Source organism: Tiliqua scincoides, chromosome 2 (assembly GCF_035046505.1).
Source record: "Tiliqua scincoides isolate rTilSci1 chromosome 2, rTilSci1.hap2, whole genome shotgun sequence".
Taxonomy (NCBI): Eukaryota; Metazoa; Chordata; class Lepidosauria; order Squamata; family Scincidae; genus Tiliqua; species Tiliqua scincoides.
The window spans coordinates 118,658-137,723 of record NC_089822.1 but is presented as its reverse complement, the minus strand read 5'-3'; the positions used below and the strand labels follow the sequence as shown (position 1 = coordinate 137,723).

The following is a 19,066-nucleotide window of genomic DNA, read 5'->3' as shown; positions in this document are numbered from 1 at the left end:
TGGACTATACATTCATTAGCTACACCACTGGCTTAATGATCTTTCTGGATTTTGGCAACAGACTGACCTGTCTGGTTTCCCGGATCCTCCTTTCCCCTTTGGAAAGATGGAGATGATCCAAATTTGCAGTGGGTGGTAGTGCTTTTCCAGAGGGCATTTATTTAGTGCAGGAATGAACAGTCTGCCTTTCTCAAAGTTCAATTTGACCTTCAACAACCAGTACTTTAATAATAAAAAAAGCAAACAAACAACAATCAAAGAAAAGGTGGGGGGGAACCCCAAATGCAAATACAGGCGAGTAGACTGCAGTACAAACGGGGGGGACGGGACAGGAGGTGTTGCCAGCAGAGATGTATTGAAGTCCTGAACCTCAAGTCTCGAGTCCTACCTCAAGTCTCTGAGCCAAATTTAGCAGAACATAAGAACAGCCCCACTGGATCAGGCTATAGGCCCATCTAGTCCAGCTCCCTGTATCTCACAGCGGCCCACCAAACGCCCCAGCGAGCACACCAGATAACAAGAGACCTCATCCTGGTGCCCTCCCTTGCGTCTGACATAGCCTATTTCTAAAATCAGGAGGTTGCACATACACGTCATGGCTTGTAACCTGCGATGGATTTTTCCTCTAGAAATTTGTCCAATCCCCTTTTAAAGGCATCCAGGCCAGATGCTGTCACCACATCCTGTGGCAAGGAGTTCCACAGACCAACCACACACTGAGTAAAGAAATATTTTATTTTGTCCTAACTCTCCCAGAAGGTGGTGGGGGTGGAGTTTTAAACACCTGCAATGTTCCTGTTGGCACCTCACTGAGTGAAGCAGCGCTGAAGGCCTTTCCTTCACTCACGACGCATATAAATGAAGCTGTGCTGTTTGTTGTTTGAGTGTATCAAGACTACACTTGAAAAACGATTTGGAACCTGGCCTGCAGCAGAAAAGCCCACCCTTTCTTGGCCTGAGTAAAGCGAGTCCCACTCCCAGTGTGCTGGAGGCTGCCCTGAACATGCGTGCAGTTCTCGGCCCAGGCAGCGCCTCCCCCCTGCAGGAAAAGAGAGCAGCCCTTCAACTGCACAGACGGAGAAGGTGGCCCACTGTCTGGGGAGGGGATGCAAATGACGGCTAGGCAGGGCAGGCGCCCCCTCACTTTTGGAGGACCCCCCACCAGTGCTGTATTCAAGATGTTGCCTCCTCCCTGGAGTGCATGTCACCCATGAAGCCATAAGCAACCCCTCCCCCCACCCTTGTCTGTTCCTCCAACCAGTGATGTGTGCTGAGTGGGAAGGCAGAGCCTCTCCACCGGAGTCCTTCGTACATGGGTTGTGGATGCTTGGGCGCCTCAGGGCGGCAGCTTTTCAAAGGACTCCAGTGGGGAGGCTCTGCCTCTCCACCCACCACACATCCCTGCCTCCCAAGGCCTTCTTCCCCATGGTTAGCAACCTTCAGTCTCAAAAGACTATAATCCAGGGGTGCCCAAACCCTGGCCCTGGAGCCCACGATGGCCCGGCACAACTGCTCTCAGTGTGAGGGTGATTTTTTGACCTATCACATGAGATGTGGGATGAGGGCTCCCTTCACTGCTTATTGTTTCATGTCTGTGATGCAGTAGCAGGAGCAAAGGAAAGGCCAGCCTTGCTTTGTGCAAGGCCTTTTATAGGCCTTGAGCTATTGCAAGACCTTCATTCATTCATACAAGTTCATCTTTAATATATTCATGTATGTAAACTTATGCAAATTTATTCAAATTTTAAATGTAAATTAATTCTTTTTTCCCCTGGCCCCCGACGCAGTGTCAGAGAGACAATGTGGCCCTCCTGCCAAAAACTTTGGAAACCCCTGGTGTAAGCCTACAGCACCTGTATTCCCAGGCGGTCTCCCATCCAAGTACTAACCAGGCCTGACCCTGCCTAGCTTCTGAGATCAGACGAGATCAGGCATGTCCCCACCTCCTTGAAGCGACTCACTGCTTCTGCTGCCCTCCATCAAAGCTGCCTCCATGGAGATGCTGCTTCTGGATCACCCAGCAGGTCTCATGGCACAGCACAGACACTCAGTGCCTTGGATACAGCCTTTGAGTCCCACGTCATTTGGGACAGATGCTCACTGGCATACCTGAAGGGGGCAGAAGCAGTAGCCTGCAGGCAGCACGCCTGGACCATCGTCCCCATGATTATTGCCCCCTGCATCCTCCTGCCCCCCTCCCAGCTACTTTCTGGCCCACTTTCACTTTGGGAAAAAAAAGCAAAAGAAGCAGGCAGCCACTCAGAGCGGTGCAGAACTGCTCCAAGTGGCTGTGAGGAGGTTTGACCTGCTCCTTGGTAAGCCAGGTGAGGCACTGGTCACTCCGCCACTGCCCAGCCTGCTCCTAAGGCCAGCCCCCCCTGCAGACGACAACGGGCTAGTTCCCAGGCCGTCACTGCCTGGCATGAAGGGCCTGCAAGGGGGGCTTCAGCGGAGGCTCCGTGGTGGAGGCAACAGGCCTGGGAAGGCTCCAGTGCCTGCTTGCTGAGCCTGTAGGGCGGCCCAGCCTCAGGCCAGCACAGGTCACGGCCTCATGGCAGTCAGCAAGGGAATGTGCACCCTAACTTGCTGGGACCCCCCTTCTCCCTCTGCAAAGGGGATGTGGTGACAGCAACAGGCGGCCTCTGAGCAGAAGCTGCTCCGGAACAGGCAGGCCTTGCCAAGTGAGCTGTGTCAGTGGCGTCCAGAAGGGGAAGTCTCCCTGCTTTCACCTTCCCCCTTGCCCCGGGGACTGGAGCAGGTGTGCTGCTCACCCCACCCCCGGCACTGCAAGGCTTCAGCCCGCTGGGCTCTCTGCCTTTCCCTTTTGAAGCGCAGGCGGCTGACAGTTCAAACCAATCTTAAAATACAGTCACAACGAAGTCCTGCAAATGAACCACAGTCTTCGGAAACAGCCCAAGCAGGTCTCTGGCTGCAGGCAGCACAGACCAGGCAGGGGAAGGGGCCCTGCTGCACCCTGCCAGTCCAGGAGGAACAGAAATTATTAGCCTGACACCACAGATGTGCTGAGAGGCTGGGTGTGATTCTTGAAACCTTCAGCATCACCTGGCGGTGGACTTCACTCCCCCCTCTGCGTAGCTTAGTTTAAAGTTGGCAAGTGCCTGCCACTTGAATACATGTCACCCAACTGTAAGGATACTGCCCAGAGTAGCTTCACGAGGATTTTGAGAGACTAAGGCTCCAATCCTATTCAATTTTCCAGTGCCAGTGCAGCTGTGCCGATGAGGTGTGCACTGCATCCGGGGGGGGGGGGAGGCAGTCACAAAGGCCTCCTCAAAGTAGGGGAACATCTATTCCCTTACTTCAGGGCTGCATTGCGGCTCCCCCGGAGCTCCCCCGGAGTTGGATAGGATTGGGCCCTAAGAGGCTCTGGGGGAGGAAGGGAAGAAGTTGGGGGCACAACTGAAGCTTTCACTGTTCTTGTTGCAAGAGGAGGCAGGGTACTGGCAAGTGAACAGCTTGGCCACAGAGTGGGCAGCACCAGAAACACTTTGGCATCTTGGATTGTGGCCCTCACTATGTAGGACTCCTGGCAAGAGTGGAGTGCACCTCACGAGGAGGACTGGAGACAAGACAGTGAGAGACAAAGGAAGACAGTGGCTTGCAGAGGGGTGATCAGAGACTTGCCAGAAACTGAATCAGGGAAGACAACAGAAGGCAATGCTCTTCGAACAGGACAAACTTGAAATCCAAATCTAGAAAGCCAAATCCTACCTGAGAGGCATCAGGGAAACCCAGTGGGGTAAGACTCACAAGGGAATTGGCACATGGAAGCTGGACAGACAGAAGGTGTCTGTGAGGAATGGGAAGAGAGAGCATAAGAACATAAGAATATAAGAACAGCCCCACTGGATCAGGCCATAGGCCCATCTAGCCCAGCTTCCTGTATCTCACAGCGGCCCACCAAATGCCCCAGGGAGAACACAAGGCAACAAGAGACCTCATCCTGGTGCCCTCCCCTGCATCTGACATAGCCCATTTCTAAAATCAGGAGGTTGCACATACACATCATGGCTTGTAACCCGTAATGGATTTTTCCTCCAGAAACTTGCCCAGTCCCCTTTTAATGGCATCCAGGCCAGATGCCGTCACCACATCCTATGGCAAGGAGTTCCACAGGCCAACCACATGCTGAGTAAAGAAATATTTTCTTTTGTCTGTACTAACCCGCCCAACACTCAATTTTAGTGGATGTCCCCTGGTTCTGGTGTTATGTGAGAGTGTAAAGAGCACCTCTCTAGCCACTTTATCCTTCCCATGCATAATTTTGTATGACTCAATCATGTCCCTCCTCAGGCGTCTCTTTTCTAGGCTGAAAAGACCCAAACGCTATAGCCTTTCCTCATAAGGAAGGTGCCCCAGCCCCGTAATCATCTTCGTCGCTCTCTTTTGCACCTTTTCCATCTCCACTATGTCTTTTTTGAGATGTGGTGACCAGAACTGTACACAATACTCCAGGTGTGGCCTTACCATAGATTTGTACAACAGCATTATAATACTAGCCATCTTATTTTCAATACCTTTTCTAATGATCCCAAGCGTAGAATTGGCCTTCTTCACTGCCGCCGCACATTGGGTCAAATCTTTCATCGACTTGTCCACCACCACCCCAAGATCTCTCTCCTGATCTGTCACAGACAGTTCAGAACCCATCAGCCTATATGTGAAGTTTTGATTTTTTGCCCCAATGTGCATGACTTTGCACTTGCTTACATTGAAACGCATCTGGCATTTTGCTGCCCATTCTGCCAGTCTGGAGAGATCCTTCTGGAGCTCCTCACAATCACTTCTGGTCTTCACCACTCGGAAAAGTTTGGTGTCATCTGCAAACTTTGCCACCTCACTGCTCAACCCTGTCTCCAGGTCATTTATGAAGAGGTTGAAAAGCACCGGTCCCAGGACAGATCCTTGGGGCACACCGCTTTTCACTTCTCTCCATTGTGAAAATTGCCCATTGACATCCACTCTCTGTTTCCTGGTCTTCAACCAGGTCTCAATCCAGGAGACAACCTGCCCTCTAATTCCCTGACTGTGGAGTTTTTTCAGTAGCCTTTGGTGAGGGACCGTGTCAAACGACTTCTGAACGTCCAGATATATAATGTCCATGGGTTCTCCCGCGTCCACATGCCTGTTGACCTTTTCAAAGAATTCTGAAAGGTTTGTGAGGCAAGACTTACCCTTACAGAATCCAGGCTGGTTCTCCCTCAGCAAGGCTTGTTCGTCTATGTGTTTTGAGATCCTATCTCTGATGAGGCATTTCACCATCTTACCTGGTACAGATGTTAGGCTAACCAGCCTATAGTTTCCCGGGTCCCCCCTCTTTCCCTTTTTAAAAATCGGTGTGACATTTGCTGTCCTCCAATCCTCTGGCACTGTGGCCACTCTGGCACAAGTTGCATATTTTAGTCAAGAGATCAGCAACTTCATTCTTCAGTTCCTTAATAACTCTTGGGTGGATGCCATCAGGGCCCGGTGACTTATTGATCTTTAATTTATCAATTAGGACTAAACATCTTCTCTTTTAACCTCTATCTGACATAATTCCTTGGTCAGGAGGGGCAGCGGTATCTGCCCGAGGTCTTCTGCCGTGAAGACAGATGCAAAGAACTCATTTAATTTCTCTGCCATCTCCAAGTCTCCTTTTATCTCCCCTTTCCCTCCCTCACCATCCAGAGGGCCAACCGCTTCTCTGGCGGGTTTCCTGCTTCTAACATATTTGAAGAAGCTTTTATTATTCCCCTTAATGTTGCCGGCCATGCATTCCTCATAGTCTCGCTTGGCCTCCCGTATCACCTTCTTACATTTCTTTTGCCACAGTTTATGTTCCTTTTTATTCTTCTCATTAGGGCAAGACTTCCATTGACGGAAGGAAGCTTCCTTGCCCTTCACAGCCTCTCTAACTTGGCTGCTTAGCCATGCGGGCACCCTCCTGGATTTAGAAAGAACCCTTCTTTCTTTGCGGTATACACTTCCGCTGGGCCTCTATTACTGTTGTTTTAAGCAGCCTCCATGCACTCTGGAGAGATTGGAGTCTTCTTACCTTCCCTTTCAACCTCCTTCTAAACAGCCTCCTCATTTGAGGGAAGTTCACCCTTCAGAAGCCAAGGGTTTTTGTGAGAGATTTGCCTGGTATTCTTCCCCCAACCTGCATGTCGAAACGGATTGCAGCCTGGTCACTGTTCCTCAATGGCTCAGTAACATTGACATCTCTGACCAGGTCCTGAGTACTGCACAATATTAAATCCAGAGTTACCTGTCCTCTGGTGGGCTCCATGACTAGCTGCTCTAAGGCACAGTCATTTAACCTGTCAAAACGATGAGGAAGAGGAAAGAGGAAGAGTAAGGGGAGCAATGCCAGCCTGGGAGTCCAGACCTCTGGCCAAGCAGCAGTGGTGCTTGTCTGAAGCAGATGACCAAGTACTCTGTGAGACTGGCCATGGAGAACTTGAGAATCCTGGCTTCCGCCAGCAGTCTCCCTAGGTGGGTGCTAGTGGGTGCTCCACTCCTCCTCCTCTGACGTTTGGACAGTGTCATCACCTAGAACAGTGATAGCAAACCTTTCAGAGACCGAGTGCCCAAACCGCAACCCAAAACCCACTTTTTAATGGCAAAGTGCCAACACGGCAATTTAACCTGAATACTGAGGTTTTAGTTTAGAAAAAACAACTCATACATTAACATCTTTTACCTACTATTACTTGTAACCCATAATGAACTTTTCCTCTAGAAATGTGTCCAATCCCTTCTTAAAGGCATCCAGGCAAGTTGTCATCACTGCTTCCTGTGGCAAAGAGTTCCACAGACTAATTACATGCTGGGTAAAGAAATAGTGGCAGGGAGGGGGTGGCTGCAAGACCTTGCCACTGCTCATTTTCTCAAACAAGGAATTTTTTTTTTTTTTAAAGCCCCACCCACAGAAGTGGGCTCTAAGGCTGCAATCCCAGCCACTCTTTCCTGGGAGTAAGCCTCATCCACTGTAATGGGGCTTACTTCTGAGTAGACACGCAGGATTTGTCTCTGGCTGCGCTGCTCACCCCCAGCTGCGCCTGTGCTGTGGAGGAAAAGCCTCTCCTGGCGCTGAGTGGGGAGCTGCTCAGGGAAAGGCGGGCTGCAAAGGCTGAGGAGGAGGGCGGCTCAGGATTGGCTGGTCTGCAGCCAGTGAAGGGCCCTGAGCCATTCCAACAGAAAAAGCCAGGAGCCTGCTGGATGCTGATTGGCTGAGCCTGCTGGAGAGTTGGGGAAAGGAAAACAGGGACCTTAAGCCTTCAGAGCGGGCAAAACCGAAAAGGGAAACAAATGTGGGGCAGGTGGGGGTGAAGGGAGAGGAGGGCAGTGAGCTCAGGGGGTGGAGGGAAGCAGCCCGCCCTCCCCACATAGGGAGTCTTGAAGAGAGCCTCCGTTTTCTTTAGAGCGACAGCAGCTTCAGTGCCCCTCTCCAGGCTGCCTGGCTCAGCGTGCGTGCCCACAGAGACGGCTCGGAGTGCCCTCTCTGGCATGTGTGCCGCAGGTTCACCAACATTGGCCTAGAAGGTGGGCGGGGAGGGAGCAAGGGGGCCACCTTCTCGGGTCACAGGTGATGTTCCCTTCTCTCTCAGTAGAGAGGAAGCAGAGCTGCTCTGGTCTCAGTCTGCGCCTCTCTCTTCCCTCAAGGAGGAAGCTGGCCCACCCTAACCACAGCTGCATTCAGGAGGGAGGGGAAGTCACTGCCTTGGCTAGGGAGAGAGGTGATTAGGGACCTCCTCGTTATTTCAGGGAATGCAAATCCCCAGGGCCAGACCATTGGAGGAGCTTGTGTGAGCTCAGAGCTTGTTGCCTTTCAGATCTCCTGGAGTTCAAGGGAGGTGCCAGAAGCCTGGAGACCAGCAAATGCAGCCCCCATCGTTTTAAAAAGAGAAGAAGGGCAATCTGGGAAACCACAGATGGCTCTCAGCCTGATGTCAATTCCTGGGACCAAAGATTAAGTGGTGAGTTAGAGCCGGCCTGAGGTCAGGTTCCACCTGTGGCACATCAAATTCACCGCCAGCCCCCACCATCACCTTGTCCACCCCATACCCTTACCTCCAAGGGAGGGTGATGGTGGCACTCCCACCACCCCCAAAAATGAACAGACTGGGACAAACAACTTCTACCTGTCACCAAAGGTATCACTGGGTTGTTGTGAGGATAAAGGGGGGGGGGGAGAGAGAGAGAGAATAATCTCTACCAGTTGGAGATCCTTACTCAAATTACTCAAACAGACCTTTATTGCCATATAATACAGATACAACAACAGCAGCTGCAGCAAATGCGGACCTAAGGTAATTAACATTAATAAACAGGCTGTATGATGATCAGGGAGGTTCAGAGTATTTACCTCAGAAAGATATACTGTCAGGTGTTAAGTTGGAGCTCCTTAGGAAAGAGCCTGGCTGCAAATGCCACAGCATCAAGTAATCACAGTCACCCACAATAACATTGGTGCCCACCTGTCCTCCCGGGGGAAGACATGGGGCTCTTTGGGAAGGGAGGCAAGTGGCCAATAGGCCCAGAGGCCTGGTCAGTATTCCTGGGCAATGGCAGATGTCCAATGCCTGCTTTGAAGCGTGGAAAGTCCGCCAGGGCTCTGGTGCCACCTCAAGGGCAGGGCGGATGTACAGAAAAAACCGGTTGCAGTTTTGGGGCGAGGCTGAGGGCAGAAGTTCCTTTGTGGTGTGCCTGGCTGGCCTTCCTCTGGGGTTGTGATATGGCCTTGGAGGGCGCACTTTGCCCTACCCAACGCTTCACTTGCATGTCTGTCAATGTTGGTCAGTGATGCACCAGAAAGACGCTGAGGCACCCCTGCCTGTCGCAAGCCAGGAGAGTGACCCGTCTTGCTGAGGGTGGGATGGATGGCTGCAGAGGTGAGAAAGCAGGTGGCCGACTGTGGTGGAGGCAGGAATGCCTGAGCATGGAGACCCCTTTTGGTTCCCATCTGCACGGGAAGGGCAGGGAGAAGGGCTGAGCACTGCGTCAGTCTTGGGGCTGGACTGCAGGAAGGGACCACCTGCCCCACCTTCCAGAGCAGCCTGGCCTGTTCTCCCCTCACCACTTACCTGGGCATCTCTGTCCAACTGCCTACTGATGGGGGCTGGGCGCGGCTGCTGCCTCACAGATGTATCGATGCTGTGCGCTACAGTAACTCAGTTCCAGGGCTCCTTGGCTCATCATCCCACAGTACTTCCGTGTGTTCTGAGAAGTTGCCGTCACTCTGGAAAGGAAATGAGAGAGCCTCCTAGGAGAGGCAGGCCCCGCATGCTTACATAAGAACATAAGAACAGCCTCACTGGATCAGGCCATAGGCCCATCTAGTCCAGCTTCCTGTATCTCACAGCGGCCCACCAAATGCCCAGGGAGCACACCAGATAACAAGAGACCTCATCCTGGTGCCCTCCCTTGCATCTGGCATTCTGACATAACCCATTTCTAAAATCAGGAGGTTGTGCATACACATCATGGCTTGTACCCCATAATGGATTTTTCCTCCAGAAACTTGTCCAATCCCCTTTTAAAGGCATCTAAGCTAGACGCCAGCACCATATCCTGTGGCAAGGAGTTCCACAGACCAACCACACGCTGAGTAAAGAAATATTTTCTTTTGTTTGTCCTAACCCGCCCAACACTCAATTTTAGTGGATGTCCCCTGGTTCTGGTGTTATGTGAGAGTGTAAAGAGCATCTCCCTATCCACTCTGTCCATTCCCTGCATAATTTTGTAAGTCTCAATCATGTCCCCCCTCAGGCGCCTCTTTTCTAGACTGAAGAGGCCCAAACACTGTAGCCTTTCCACATAAGGGAGGCACCCCAGCCCAGTAATCATCCTTTCTGAGATCTGGCTAGCAGAACTGGACGCAATACTCCAGGTGTGGCCTTACCATAGATTTGTACAACGGCATTATAATACTAGCCGTTTTGTTCTCAATACCTTTTCTAATGATCCCAAGCATAGAATTGGCCTTCTTCACTGCCGCTGCACATTGGGTCGACACTTTCATCGACCTGTCCACCACCACCCCAAGATCTCTCTCCTGATCGGTCATAGACAGCTCAGAACCCATCAGCCTATATCTAAAGTTTTGATTTACCATTTTGATGCTTCCCCCCAGCTGCCCATTCCCCAGTTACTCCACCCAGGATCAGTGATTCTGGAGCAGCCACGTGTGTGACACACACAGAGCTGTAGGTGAGGAGGAAACCTGGGTCTCTGGACTGGGGATGTGGCAGCTGAATGTTCTGTGTGTGCCTGCAAAGGGTGGGGGAGGCAACACTGTTCACTGCCAGCTGCTCTGCCCACGCTCGGTACTATCTTCAGACCATTAAAGATGCGCTTGTGGTGGAAACAGCTGGACTCCTGGCTGGTTTTGCACTCTGAGGTGCCAGTCAGCAGGTATTGTTAGCAAGTAGTGTGGCGAGAACAGAGTCTGCAGCCTGAGTGGCCCTGAGAAGGAAGGCCCTTCGACCTCACAAGGCACTGGATGTGAGAGTTCGGCCGGGAAGCGTGTGTGGGCATCCATTTTGTAAATTACCTGACTGAAGTAATCTGCAGCTGACCCAAAGCTGTGGGGCAGTTACCGCCCCAAAGAGCAAATCAGGATTCAACGTTATTCTGAAGGGCTCCACCAGTGGGCCCCAAACAACACAATGAATTTCAGTGCCGACAAATGGAAAGTTCTGCATCTTGGCCCAAAAAACCCAGAGGCACAAGTGCAGGATGAGGGAAACCTGGCTTGGCAGCGGCACGTGTGGAAGAGCCCTGGGGGTCTCGCAGTGGCCCATAGGCCGAGCATGAGCCAGCAGGGTGCGGCAGCTGCAGAAAGTGCAAGTGCATAGCTGGGCTGTGTCAGCAGAGACAAAGGATCCAAACTGCGAAGCCTCAGTTCCCTTCTGTTCTGCGCCTTACTTGGAACATTGCGCCCAGTTCTGGACACCGCCTTTTAAGAAGGACATGGACAAGCTAGAGCAGGTTCAGAGGCTGCAGACAAAATGGTGAGGGACCTAGGAAGAATGGTGTGAAGAATGTGGCTTATTTAACCAAAAGGATGCTAAGGGGATATATGAGAGCCATCCGCAAGGACTTGGGGAGGATGGAGGGGAGGACTTGCTCTCTGTGGCTCCTGAGGGCAGGACTAGAACCCAGGGCTTGAAACTGCAGGGAAGTCAAGTTAGGCTAGACATCAGAAAGAGTTGCCTAGCCATCAGCAAGAACTGTTTGGCATTGGCTGCCTTGTGCACTGGGGGGCTCCACCTCACTGGAGTTTTCCAAGCAGAGGCGGATGTATCAGCTACCTCTGCTGAGCAGTGGTTGGCCCAGATGACCTCCAAGTTCCCTTCCAAGTCTCACAGTCTATGAAAAGAGTGCAGGACAAGGCAGCGGATTTAATGGGTGGAAGAACTTACTCAGCATGGGAGCCATCAGCCCAAAACCACTTTAAATGTCTTCCGGACACACTTTCCTTTTTCAGTCCAATCCAGTATGTATTTGAGTCAAGATAATTCTAGAGTCAAAAATAAAGTGTTGGATAAATTGCATAAGAACATAAGAAGAGCCCCCTAGATCAGGCCAAAGGTCCATCTAGTCCAGTTTCCTGTATCTCACAGTGACTCACCAAATGCCCTAGGGAGCACACCTGATAACAAGAGACCTCATCCTGGTGCCCTCCCTTGCATCTGACTTAGTCCATTTCTAAAATATTGAGATTGCAAATAAAACATCATGGCTTGTAACCCAAAATAGATTTTTCCTCCAGAAACTTGTCCAATCCCCTTTTAAAGGTGTCCAGGCCAGATGCCATCACCACATCCTGTGGCAGGGAGTTCCACAGACTAACTACACACTGAGTAAGGGAATATGTTCTTTTGTCTGTTCTAACTCTTCCAACACTCAATTTTAGTAGATGTCTCCTGGTTCTGGTTAGAGCGGAAAGAGCATCTCTCAATCTATCCATATTCTGCATAATTTTGTAGGTCTCAATCATGTCCTCCCTCTGGCACCTCTTTTCTAGACTGAAGAGCCCCAAACACTGCAGCCTTTCCTCATAGGGGGAATGTGCCCCAGCCCAGTAATCATTTTGGTTGCTCTCTTTTGCACCTTTTCCATTTCCACTATGTCCTTTTTGAGATGTGTCAACCAGAACTGAACACAATACTCCAGGTGTGGCCTTACCGTCAGTTTGTACAATGGCATTATAATATTAGCCGTTTTGTTCTCAATACCTTTTCTAATGATCCCAAGCATAGAATTGGCCTTCTTCAATGCCGCTGTGCATTGGGTCGACACTTTCATCGACCTGTCCACCACTACCCCAAAATCTCTCTCCTGATCTGTCACAGACAGCTCAGAACACATTAGCCTATATGTGTAGTTTTGATTTTTTGCCCCAATGTGCATGACTTTACATTACTTTACTACATTACACTTTCTTACTCCTCATTCCTCCCAAGCACTCCTCATTGACCATGTCACCCCGCCTTTACAGAGCAAGCTTCGTGTTCTCTTCCCCACCACCTGTTTTCCCCAAGTTCAGCCTGTCGCCAAATTCTGCCTTCTCGCAGTGTCTCTCCTTCTTGGCATAGGGATGGGAATGCAAGTCAGGTGACTCGAGTCCGAGTTGTGGAGAGTTTTCTGTTGACTTGTGTCCACTTGAAACAGCTGTGCCAGTGACTAGGGAATCGACTCGAGTCTAAGGCCACTGACTTGGCACTCAGTCCCAAGCATGTAGATTCGAGTCTGTCTGGATGTGCTTGCTGACTTTTTTTGCAGTGCAAAAAAACCTTATGGGACCATCATTCACTTCAGGTGATTAGCAGGGTAGTTCCAGCCAGGAGGCAGGGAAGGGTTAATGTTTGCTTTTGCACCCAAGGAGGAGGGGAGGAGTAGCTCTCTTGCCCATCTCTGAGGGAACAGATGATCATTGATTGAAGTCTGATTTTTCCCTTTGGATGAGGGAGGGCAGGAGGAGGAGCCCAAGGGGGTTCTTGCCTTGGAATTGGCTGGAGAAGCCCAGCAGAAAAGGAGGTGGAAAAGCGGGGGGGGGGAGGTTTATAGAGATCATGCCTTCCAATTGCAGGGCTACTGTGAGCTGCGTTGTTACTTGGGAGGAGGAAGCCTCATTGAATGAGTGGTGCAAATGGGACCACTTCTGAGTAGAATTGCAAAGAATCGGGTCGTCCTGGTCAGCCTCGCAGCTGCTGCACGTGCCCCTCCTGCCTCTTGCCACTTCTGTGCCTGCTTTCCGCCTTATTTACAGATGGGACGGGCAGCAGGGGAATGTTTAAAGAGAACCCTACAAAACCCGGCAGCAGCCCTTTTTTTCCTGCATCCAATTTTTGTATCAAAAAGACTTGTGACTTGAGTCACAAAATGCTCCAGGTGACTCGGAAAACTTCCCTGTTATGACTCATTCTGAGTCGAGTCGTGGGGGGCGGAAACGAGTCAAGCGGCACCTGCTTCGGCCCATCGACAGTTCCAGGCACTTGGACCAGGACTTATTTCGTGGCCTCTCTGCAGCCTAAGGAGATGCCACAGCCCTCACGCGTGGTTTTCCTCAAGAAACTGAGGCCACACCTCGGTACTTGCTTACCTGAACCCAGTGGGACTTACTTTGGAGTAGTGGTGCCTAGGCTTGCACTGAGACCCTGTTCTCCTGTTTGGTAAGGCCTCTTGCAGCTGCCCTGGCACCTGGCACTTTTGCTTGGGGGAGGCGTATTAGGGCATTTTAACATTCTTATTGTTGACTGCTTTGATTTTTTAGAAAAGCGGCATTAAAATATCAAGTCAGTCCTTCCCAGGCCACCTGCCAGACACCTCTCTCCATGCTAATCTACCCTCAGGGCCCCCCTTTTTTCCTCTCTTGTGCCTCTTGGTTTGTTTCTAGATTGTGACCCCCCAGGGAAGGGACCTGCCCCCTGACCCCTAATAAGGCGCCATGTGCATGGGTGGCGTAATAGCATTCTCTGTTGCTCCTTCAGGCCACTGAAAATCAGTGACGTGCTTGGAGAAATCTGCCTGCAATGGGAGCAGCTCTTGGGGGGGGGGAGGCGCACCACAGCATCTCTTTCCTTGCTAAAGGGCTCCCTGTGGTGCCTCTGCAGCAGGAGAGCCTGGCTGGAGACAGATCCTGACTGACCAAGAAGATGCAGCGGTTCTCTACCAGGTCTACAGCAGCACGCCAGCCACCCCTTGCGGCCCTGGGGCCAACTCCTGTTGCCTTCCCCTTTGCTTTTAGTGTGGGGGCAGCTGGAAAAGAACCCTTGTCATCATCTCCTCCCCCCAACTTGTTCCTTGGGTAGCCAACAAAGTAAGATTGTGGCGTCCCCTCCCCAGCCACACCTCAGCCTCCCCACCGTGGACAGCCAGCTCTCATTACCTGCACAGCACCCCTTAGGACTAGAGCGCTGTGTAGTTCTTCTGCAGTCCAGTACTTCAGAGTGGCCAGCTGAGACTCTTGCTCTTTGCACTGCTTGCTGCTGCTGTCCCAAGAATGCTGGTCTGTGGAGATCCAGAAGCATTTCCACCTGAAGAGGCGCCATCCCTTGGGGCAGCAGCCTGGAGAGGGCGACACAAGGGTGAGAGAACGGCTCAGCACAGCCTGCTCTTCCTGTCCCACGCCCAGGGCATGTCCCATGGACTCCAGAGACGTCCCCAGGCACAGGTGTTCCAGAGAACAGCAAGGCCAAGAGACAATCTGTGTCCAGGCCAGGACAGACACCTCGGTGCGCTCGGGGGCCAGGCCAGCAAGTCTCATGGCTGCTTGCATCTGCCACTGTGCACAGGACACAGCAGGGGTTGGCTGGTGAATGGAGGGGAAGGACAGACGGACAGGCAGGCAGGCAGGCAGGCAGTTCTCCTGGACTTCCAAAGGGGCTCTGGGTGAGAGGTTGAGCAGCCCTGCTGGTGCCCGCTTGGGAGAACCGCCTTCCCAGGACTGGGTAAGGGCAGAACCAGAACGAGCCAGAACAGGCCACTGAAAAATGAAACAGACTGACCCACATGGCAGGATCTGTGAGAGACACCTGAGCCCCGCCCCACCCCAATATGGTGCTTTGAGTAACCGACCCCTCCCAGCCAAGACTCACTCGGAAGGGAGAACATTTTATATCACATTATCGGACAAAGCACGATATGCTGAGAGAAGGAGAAGAACAATACTTTGGGAACGGCACCCATGCAGTTCTGAAGCAGCATTGCCCCTTCTCGGCCTTGGCGGGGATTATATATATAGTGAGCCACAAAATTCCCCTGTGGACCCATCCCAGTACCTGCTCCAGGTTTGAAAAGGTTCTCAAAAAAAGGAACTAGCCACTGACTTACGAAATAGGTGGACCAACCACAATCGCAGGTCCTACTGGCCTGACTGCAAGTTCGCTGAATTTGGAAGGCATATCCCTCAGTGCCCTGGCGACCAGCAACACCCTATGAGGGTGCAGGCATGTTATATATCATTAGAAAGGTAATTTAATGCAGAATGCAATGCAACAAACAGTACTGGAATATCCGCATTCTATCAAAAGTTATGGCCAATTAACCAGAAAATGAAAACACAACTGCCTTGTGGAACAAAAAGTGGATTTGCTTAGCTCCAAACCGACCTATGAGACTGTTGTGAGTGCCAATGAGATGTTTTTATGATACAGCATGGAACCAATAACTTTTTATTTATTTAATTAACTAAATTTGATTTTGTCATGCAAGGTGGGGGCTACAAAATGTTCTTTGACCCCCAGGTTGTAGATAGATGCAATAAAATGGTTGGCAGCCTTCAGTCTTGAAAGACTATGGTATAAGCCTACAGCCCCCGGTATTCCCAGGCGGTCTCCCATCCAAGTACTAACCAGGCCTGACCCTGCTTAGCTTCCGAGATCAGACAAGATCAGGTCTGTGCAGGGTAACAGTTGCTGCAGGACTGTATCAAACACCTTCTGAAAAATCTGGATATATAAAACCACAGGTGAGCCCACATGACATGCCAGGCAACAACATGTGGTTTGGCCTGGGTTGATGGTCAGTGTGAAGAATTTGTGCTGCTTCTGCTTGGAGAGGCCACAGGTTCAGGTTGGACAAGGACAGCTCCACCTGCACAGTCAGACCCCTGAGAGCAACGGACAGTGAGGACGTACCAATCTCCTGGCAGGATGTGGCCTGCACCAGTCGCCGCTCCGCCTCCTCCCACTGCTGCTGCAGGCGTGCCAGGCTTGTGTTTGCCTGCGCCAGCTCCAGGGCCAGCCTCCTCTGGGTTCTGTTCTCGGCTTCCCAGCTCTCCCGAAGAGCTGACCTTGTCGAGCTGAGTTCCATCCTGCCCTCCTGCAGCAGCTGCTGGCAGTGGGCCAGGCTCCCCTCCTTGGCGCCAAGTCTCTGTGCCAGGGCACCACTCTCCACTGCGTGGTCTTGGGATGCCTGCTGGAGTTGCTGGAAGACCTGCCAGTCTGCAGAGGAGAGTCAGGGGAGTTGCGACCAGCATGTGTCTCTGGACTGCCTGGGGAAGAGCGGCCCAGGCACTCAGCTCCTCCCCCCCCCCCGTGTGGGCTCAGCTCTGTCTTGAAGTGTTCTCCAGGGTTGCCTGCTGCCAACAGGCTGTGCCCCTAGTTGAGCCTTGCAGCATCCATAGGAGGGCATCTGCTGCCACGTGGCTGCCACTGCCTCCTCCTTCCCCATCCAGCTGCTTGGGGAACTGACCGGCTAAGCAGGGGGAAGGGGCAGGCAAGGAGGCAGGCAGTGAGGTGCAGTGACCCTCACATGAGGTGGCCCAACAAGAGGCCATCATGTGGAGTGGCAAACAAATGAGCCCCCTCCACCCATCTGCCCACCGCCCTTCCCAGCCCACTGCTCCACTGGGTGCTCTACTCCTCTCCCGACTTGCTGGGAAAGGCCCACCTGCCCCATCCCGGCACTGACAAAGATGGCTGCCTGTGACTTCTCCCCCCCCATCCCAGCATCTCTTGTGCCTATGCACTTCCAACAGAAGAGGCGCAGACATGGGCCACATGGCGCACACATGGAGAATGAAGGGAAGGGGGACTGAAGGGTGTTCCCTTGTGCACCCACCTGCTCTCCAGGAGGGGCGCATGGGGGTATAGAGGCTGCAGCTGGCAGCAGCATCTGTTGGCACAGAGGCACGCGCAACCCCTCCCCGCAGGTCTCCTTTCTCTGCCCTCCCGCTCTGTCACCACCTTCCCATCTTGCTCCCACCACCCTGCCTGAAACAAACCAGACCCTGTGTCCACGGGCCTGGGCGGCACAAGCAGGAGAAGACCCTGATGGGCCTGCAGCTAAGAGACGCACTGAGGGATGCTTTCCACCTTTGCTTCGCCCCCGATCTTCCTGATGAGTGGAAAAGGAGAGGGAAGTGACACCAACTGGCCTGACCACTCAAGAAAGCAGGTGGTCAGGCCAGGGCCAAGCCAATAGTGGCCAGAGAAGGAGATGCCACCCCCACCCTGGCCCTTTTCCTGCTCGCTCCCAGTAGCCGAGAAGGTGACAGCCAACCAAAGCTGCTTGGTGGCAGACGGCAGAAGGGGGTTTGGGACACCCCAGATTGCTGCTGCTCCCCAACTTGCCATTTCCATTGGCCCCACGCTGGGCTAGCACAACAACTGGGTGCTGTTTCCAACCCCTGCCCACCTTGGATCAGTTTTCCCAGGGGGTGGGGGAGGAATGGGCTTGGGGTGGGTCACCTGGTACTCACATCTGACCCCGAGTCCTATGGCAGTGGCCAGGAGAAAGAGGCTGGAGCCCAGCAATATCCAGGTTGCAGACCAGACCTGATGGTTCCATTCTGCAAGAGAGACACACCAGGGGGGTAGCTGGTTGTGGGGGGACCCAGTGGGGTGATTCCAGGCCCTTAACACAGCCTGGCCGGGGATGAACCAAGGACAAGCACTGCAACCCAGAACACTGGAAAAAAGCTTCTTAACCTGAGGCTGTGAAGGACACGCACAGATACAAACCCTGCATTCCTGCGAGGAACGTGGCCTGCCTGGCTAGCTGGCCTCTGCAAAGTTTCCGGGTCCTCTCTCCAGCTGGTGGGGAGGGCCATGCTGAGAGGGGCCCAAGGAGGCCCTGCTTGGGCCTGGAGAAGTGAATGCTCTCGGACAAGCGACTACAGCCAGGCAGAGGGCTAGAGACCAGCCTGCCACTGGGCCACACTTCCAGCTCTGCCCCCCTTCCCTCCCTGACAGTATCAGTTGGCTGGGACAGCACCAGGCACTCACCGCTGCTGCCTGAGGGGTTGGGGGGGGCCTGGTCTTCCTGGGGCTTGTCCACCTGGACGTTCTCGTAAGCGAGGTCTTCTTCACTCATCTCTGGAAGAGGAGATGGGATGAGGCACAAGTGTGGATGTAGAGGAGAAACCTGTTAGGGGGGGGGGACTGTACCAGCCGGCTCTCTCTACCTTCCTGCTGGATCTGGGAGGGCCTGCTGTCCTCCAGAGGGGTCTTTGCAAACCGCAGGTCTGCATAGGTCACTCCCTGAGACATCCTGGGAGAGAGACTGCTGTGCCCACCAGAGATGCGTGTGCCTCTGCAGTGAGAAGGAGGAAGAGGGACGCAATGGGCTCTCTGCAGAAGGGGTGACGCTGAATGGCAGTGAAAGCAGAAGTGGGTCAGGAGCAGCTGAGGGCAGTCAGGCACAAGCCCAGGGCTTCCCCTACCAACCACCACATCCGTACGAGACTAGAAACAAAACTCTCCGCCTTCCCCTTCTGAGAAGTTGACCCCTTGTTTCTCTTGCAGAATGGCACACCAGCCCCGTGCTCCTGGAGGGGCAGAGTGTGCCTCCTCAGACCCCAGGGCCAGGCTCACTCACCGACATCTCAGGAGCAGGGCTCGGAAAGGTTTCTGCCTGGGGAGTTGCTGTCATCTCCAGCAGACAGCCCAGGGTGCGGCAGGCAGATGTGCCAGCAGCCCCGGTGATCAGCCTGTTGAGGAGCTTTGGGTGAACTGCCAGTCTCGTCTCCAGGCTGCTGGAGCGAGGACCCTGCTCAGTGCAGCTGACTATTCTGGCTAAAAACCTTTGCACATTGCCAGGGTTGTCAGTAATT

General features: G+C 52.8%; 1 protein-coding gene and 1 pseudogene across 2 annotated transcripts; both read right to left on the bottom strand.

The window, feature by feature from the left end:
* Positions 1-8,243: 8,243 nt before the first annotated feature.
* Positions 8,244-18,503, bottom strand: CD72 (CD72 molecule). 2 transcript variants are annotated; one of them, XM_066617748.1, is made up of 8 exons: positions 18,419-18,503; positions 18,240-18,329; positions 17,714-17,803; positions 16,149-16,454; positions 14,399-14,577; positions 11,430-11,527; positions 9,090-9,268; positions 8,244-8,889 (listed from the first exon to the last, which is right to left on the bottom strand). In XM_066617748.1, the coding sequence occupies exons 1-7, from the start codon at positions 18,501-18,503 to the stop codon at positions 9,112-9,114; spliced, it is 1,005 nt and encodes a 334-aa protein (XP_066473845.1). In that variant the 3' UTR covers positions 8,244-8,889; positions 9,090-9,111. The 2 variants fall into 2 exon arrangements, with proteins under 2 accessions (XP_066473845.1, XP_066473846.1); XM_066617749.1 differs by lacking the exon at positions 8,244-8,889 and adding an exon at positions 8,896-8,968.
* Positions 15,815-15,934, bottom strand: LOC136643413 (5S ribosomal RNA; annotated as a pseudogene).
* Positions 18,504-19,066: the final 563 nt, after the last annotated feature.

What these genes read in the sequence shown, in the direction of transcription:
- CD72 (XM_066617748.1), bottom strand. Translation starts at nt 18,503, where the DNA reads ATGTCTCAGGGAGTGACCTATGCAGACCTGCGGTTTGCAAAGACCCCT. An exon ending in CACATCCTGCCAGGAGATTG is followed by an intron (nt 14,578 to 16,148) that starts GTACGTCCTCAC and finishes CGCCCTCTCCAG; the next exon opens with GCTGCTGCCCCAAGGGATGG. An exon ending in GCTGATGGCTCCCATGCTGA is followed by an intron (nt 9,269 to 11,429) that starts GTAAGTTCTTCC and finishes TGCCTCTCCTAG; the next exon opens with GAGGCTCTCTCATTTCCTTT.